The following is a 6,000-nucleotide window of genomic DNA, read 5'->3' as shown; positions in this document are numbered from 1 at the left end:
TGTTTATTTTCCTTAGTCATCGTGTGTCTTGTTTATCCAACACAACTATCGCACAGCATACAGAGCCTGTTCTGAGAGGGATTTATCCTCCTGCAGCTTCTCAGCAGGTCGCTGCTGGAGGAAAACATTCTGAGAGGGATTTTATCCTCCAGCTCCTCAGCAGGTCGCTGCTGGAGGAAAACATTCTGAGAAGGATTTTATCCTCCTGCATCTCCTCAGCAGGTCGCTGCAGGAGGAAAACATTCTGAGAGGGATTTATCCTCCTGCAGCTCCTCAGCAGGTCGCTGCTGGAGGAAAACATTCTGAGAGGGATTTTATCCTCCAGCTTCTCAGCAGGTCGCTGCAGGAGGAAAACATTCTGAGAGGGATTTTATCCTCCAGCTCCTCAGCAGGTCGCTGCAGGAGGAAAACATTCAGAGAGGGATTTTATCCTGCATTTCCTCAGCAGGTCGCTGCTGGAGGAAAACATTCTGAGAGGGATTTTATCCTCCAGCTCCTCAGCAGGTCGCTGCAGGAGGAAAACATTCTGAGAGGGATTTTATCCTCCAGCTCCTCAGCAGGTCGCTGCAGGAGGAAAACATTCTGAGAGGGATTTTATCCTCCAGCTCCTCAGCAGGTCGCTGCAGGAGGAAAACATTCTGAGAGGGATTTTATCCTCCAGCTCCTCAGCAGGTCGCTGCAGGAGGAAAACATTCTGAGAGGGATTTTATCCTCCAGCTCCTCAGCAGGTCGCTGCTGGAGGAAAACATTCTGAGAGGGATTTATCCTCCAGCTCCTCAGCAGGTCGCTGCAGGAGGAAAACATTCTGAGAGGGATTTATCCTCCAGCTCCTCAGCAGGTCGCTGCAGGAGGAAAACATTCTGAGAGGGATTTTATCCTCCAGCTCCTCAGCAGGTCGCTGCAGGAGGAAAACATTCAGAGAGGGATTTATCCTCCTGCAGCTCCTCAGCAGGTCGCTGCAGGAGGAAAACATTCAGAGAGGGATTTATCCTCCTGCAGCTTCTCAGCAGGTCGCTGCAGGAGGAAAACATTCAGAGAGGGATTTATCCTCCTGCAGCTCCTCAGCAGGTCGCTGCTGGAGGAAAACATTCTGAGAGGGATTTATCCTCCTGCAGCTTCTCAGCAGGTCGCTGCAGGAGGAAAACATTCAGAGAGGGATTTTATCCTCCTGCAGCTCCTCAGCAGGTCGCTGCTGGAGGAAAACGTGTTTTTAGAAAACTGTTCATGGCGCAACACTTCAAATCAAAATAAAATTGTATTCGTCACATGAACCAAATACAACGAGTGTGTGGACATTACAGTGAAACGCTGACTGACGAGCATTTAACCAACAATGCAGTTTTAAGTACAAAAAAATAAGTGTTAAGTAAAAAATAAGTGTTAAGTAAAAAAATAAGTGTTAAGTAAAAAAGAGACCTGGAGGTAGAACCAGTCAGTACTAGAGACCTGGAGGTAGAACCAGTCAGTACTAGAGACTACCTGGAGGTAGAACCAGTCAGTACTAGAGACTACCTGGAGATAGAACCAGTCAGTACTAGAGACTACCTGGAGGTAGAACCAGTCAGTACTAGGCCCTGGAGGTAGAACCAGTCAGTACTAGAGACTACCTGGAGATAGAGATTCAGTTGAACAGAGACAGAGAGAGAGAGAGCGAAACAGAGAGAGAAACAGAGAGCGAAACAGAGAGCGGGGGTTCAGCTGAGAGAGAGAGGTTAATTCACTTTTGTATATTATCTACCTCACTTGCATTGGCAATGTTAACATGTGTTTCCCATGCCAATAAAGCCCCTTGAATTGAATTGAATTGAATTGAACAAAGAGAGACAGAGAGAGAGAGAGAGAGACAGTGAGACAGAGAGACAGAGAGACAGAGAGACAGTGTGACCAGCCACAGGTAACTCTGAGTGTGTGTGGTGCTGACAGTTTTCTTCCTGTGTAAACAACAGATTCCTCTCCACCTCCACTCTGCTCAAGACCTCGGATTAGCACTTATCCTCTCTCTCTCTCTCCCTCTCTCTCCCTCTCTCTCTCCCTCTCCTCTCTCTCTCCCTCTCTCCTCTCTCTCCTCTCTCCCTCTCTCTCTCCTCTCTCCTCTCTCTCTCCCTCTCCTCCCTCTCTCCCTCTCCTCCTCTCTCCTCTCTCCCTCTCTCCTCTCTCCTCCTCTCTCCTCTCCTCCCCTCCCTCCCTCCCTCCCTCCCTCCCTCCCCCTCCCTCCCTCCCTCCCCACCCCCTCTTCCCCTCTCCCCCTCTCCGTCCCTCCCTCCCTCCTCACCTTGGGTGCAGCAGGTAGACTCGAGGTTAGAGAGTTGGGTCGGTACCCGAAAAGTTGCTGGTTCAAATACCTTGAGCCGAGAGGTAATCTGTTAATGTGCTGCTGAGCAAGAAGGCAGCAAGGCACTCAACCACATTCGCTCACAATGGAAACCCTGCAGGTGTCTCAGGGGGAGTTAGGATGTGTAAAAAAATGACACAAATATCCCCCCCACAAATCATTATAATGATACATTTATCAGCCACGATCACAGAGGATCTCCCTCTTCACCTTTATCAGCCACGATCACAGAGGATCTCCCTCTTCACCTTTATCAGCCATGATCATAGAGGATCTCCCTCTTCACCTTTATCAGCCACGATCACAGAGGATCTCCCTCTTCACCTTTATCAGCCACGATCATAGAGGATCTCCCTCTTCACCTTTATCAGCCACGATCACAGAGGATCTCCCTCTTCACCTTTATCAGCCACGATCACAGAGGATCTCCCTCTTCACCTTTATCAGCCACGATCACAGAGGATCTCCCTCTTCACCTTTATCAGCCACGATCATCAGAGGATCTCCCTCTTCACCTTTATCAGCCACGATCACAGAGGATCTCCCTCTTCACCTTTATCAGCCATGATCACAGAGGATCTCCCTCCTCACCTTTATCAGCCATGATCACAGAGGATCTCCCTCCTCACCTTTATCAGCCACGATCACAGAGGATCTCCCTCTTCACCTTTATCAGCCATGATCACAGAGGATCTCCCTCCTCACCTTTATCAGCCATGATCACAGAGGATCTCCCTCCTCACCTTTATCAGCCATGATCATAGAGGATCTCCCTCTTCACCTTTATCAGCCACGATCACAGAGGATCTCCCTCTTCACATTTATCAGCCATGATCACAGAGGATCTCCCTCCTCACCCCATCAGCCATGATCACAGAGGATCTCCCTCCTCACCCCATCAGCCATGATCACAGAGGATCTCCCTCCTCACCCCATTAGCCATGATCATAGAGGATCTCCCTCCTCACCCCATCAGCCATGATCACAGAGGATCTCCCTCCTCACCCCATCAGCCATGATCATAGAGGATCTCCCTCCTCACCCCATCAGCCATGATCATAGAGGATCTCCCTCTTCACCTTTATCAGCCACGATCACAGAGGATCTCCCTCTTCACATTTATCAGCCATGATCACAGAGGATCTCCCTCCTCACCCCATCAGCCATGATCATAGAGGATCTCCCTCCCTCCCTCCTCACCTTTATCAGCCATGATCACAGAGGATCTCCCTCCTCACCCCATCAGCCATGATCATAGAGGATCTCCCTCCTCACCCCATCAGCCATGATCATAGAGGATCTCCCTCTTCACCTTTATCAGCCACGATCACAGAGGATCTCCCTCTTCACATTTATCAGCCACGATCACAGAGGATCTCCCTCTTCCCTCAGCCCGTCCGGGTCCCCTCCACCTCAGCCATGATCATAGAGGATCTCCCTCCTCACCTCATCAGCCATGATCACAGAGGATCTCCCTCTTCACCTCATCAGCCATGATCATAGAGGATCTCCCTCCTCCCTCCCTCCTCACCTCATAAGCCATGACCATAGAGGATCTCCCTCTTCACCTCATCAGCCATGACCATAGAGGATCTCCCTCTTCACCTCATCAGCCATGATCATAGAGGATCTCCCTCCCTCCCTCCTCACCTTATCAGCCATGATCACAGAGGATCTCCCTCCTCCCTCCCTCCCTCCTCACCTTATCAGCCATGATCATGGAGGATCCCCCGTGGATGCCCAGGATGGGGATCAGTGTCTGGGAGGAAATAAAATCCAATATCTGAGCGATGGCCTCCTGGTCCGTCCCGTCTCCGAACACGACCCCGTGGATCTTGGTCCCAGACATCAGGTCACACACGTGGGTGATGATACTCTTGGGGTCAGTCTCGTTGACCAGTACGGTAACCACGTTGACGTCCATGGGGTCGTCTTTGCTCCAGAGAGCCCGAATGTCCCGGTCGGAGATGTAGCGCGTCCGGCCCAGGATCACAGCGATGTTGAGGATGGGGACCTTCTGACCTTCGACCTCCCTGACCAGGGTCACCAGGGTCAAGCTGACCAGGGAACACAGGAGAGCTGGGAAGGCCAGGGTCAGCCCCCTACCAACTGACATATTGAGACACTTCATCTCCTGGTGGGGGGAGAGAGAGAGAGAGAGAGGTTAATATAACATGGAGATACTGAAGAAGGTTTTGAGTAAGGTAGGGACAGAAATATGTGTAACGAGAGATAGATTTTTTTTAAATGTAGAAACCATAGAACTGATTCTAATTCTAGAACAGATTCTAATTCTAGAACTGAGTCTAATTATAGAACTGATTCTAATTTTAGAACTGATTCTAATTCTAGAACTGATTCTTATTCTAGAACTGATTCTAATTATAGAATACATTCTCATTCTAAATCTGATTCTAATTCTAGAACTGATTCTAATTTTAGAACTGATTCTAATTTTAGAACTGATTCTAATTCTAGAACTGATTCTTATTCTAGAACTGATTCTAATTATAGAATACATTCTCATTCTAAATCTGATTCTAATTTTAGAACTGATTCTAATTTTAGAACTGATTCTAATTCTAGAATACATTCTCATTCTAAATCTGATTCTAATTCTACAACTGATTCTAATTCTACAACTGATTCTATTATAGAATACATTCTCATTCTAAATCTGATTGTAATTCTAGAACTGATTCTAATTATAGAAGTGATTCTATTATAGAATACATTCTCATTCTAAATCTGATTCTAATTCAAGAACTGATTCTAATTATAGAACTGATTCTAATTATAGAATACATTCTCATTCTAAATCTGATTGTAATTCTAGAACTGATTTTATTTCTAGAAATGATTCTAATTCTATACTAAACAGAAATATAAACGCAACATGCAACAATTTCAATGATTTTACTGAGTTACAGTTCATATGAGGAAATCAGTCAATTTAAATAAATTCATTAGGCCTTAATCTATGGATTTCACATGACTGGGAATACAGATATGCATCTGTTGGTAACAGATAGCTTAAAATAAAATGGGCCTCACAATGTGCCTCAGGATCTCATCACGGTATCTCTGAGCATTCAAATTGCCATCAATAAAAGGCAATTGTGTTTGTTGTCCGTAGCTTATGCCTGCTGTGGTGGTTAATTTCAGCATTACCAAATGAGGAGAGTTACAAACTTCACACACCATCAGAGATATACTTGAACTACATCTTTAATAATAAGAGCTTTGCAAAAAATCTTGACTTTCAATGATGCGCCATTGAAAAGTGACAACATAAAAGTACAAAGATCTTTTATAGCCAAGATACACCCCTCTCAAACTACATGACGAACCACAGATCTTAGGAACAGTTCACCAAGGGACTTTATACTTGAGAAGGGAGTATCCCATAGCCAGATAACATTCGCTATAAATTATCGTTCAGTTTGGTCCCTAATGACGAGGTTCTAATCTCGTTCCTGGTACGGGTATAGAACAGAACCATTAGCTCATGTTCTCTGGAATGCTCTTAAGGTTTTATTACCCAAAGACATCCTAAATCTCCTCTGTCGGTGTTAAATCTCCCAGAGGCCCCATCCTCAGTAAGACACACACACACAATCGTTAACAGAATACTCTATTCTGTCGAATAAAACAACCATTATAATGCA

At 46.2% G+C, this 6,000-nt stretch overlaps 1 protein-coding gene across 1 annotated transcript in view; it reads right to left on the bottom strand.

Moving 5' to 3' along the window:
• LOC106596204 (glutamate receptor ionotropic, NMDA 2A-like) overlaps window positions 1-6,000 on the bottom strand; it is a 266,124-nt gene that overhangs the window by 228,863 nt on the left and 31,261 nt on the right. Inside the window, 1 exon segment of the mRNA XM_082976231.1 lies at window positions 4,035-4,466. Within this exon segment, the coding sequence (XP_082832357.1) occupies window positions 4,035-4,463 (429 nt within the window). The 5' untranslated portion in view covers window positions 4,464-4,466.

Source organism: Salmo salar, chromosome 06, assembly GCF_965601325.2.
Source record: "Salmo salar chromosome 06, fSalSal1, whole genome shotgun sequence".
Classification (NCBI taxonomy): domain Eukaryota; kingdom Metazoa; phylum Chordata; class Actinopteri; order Salmoniformes; family Salmonidae; genus Salmo; species Salmo salar.
The sequence above is the reverse complement of the archived record's forward strand: the minus strand, read 5'-3'. Positions and strand labels throughout refer to the sequence as shown.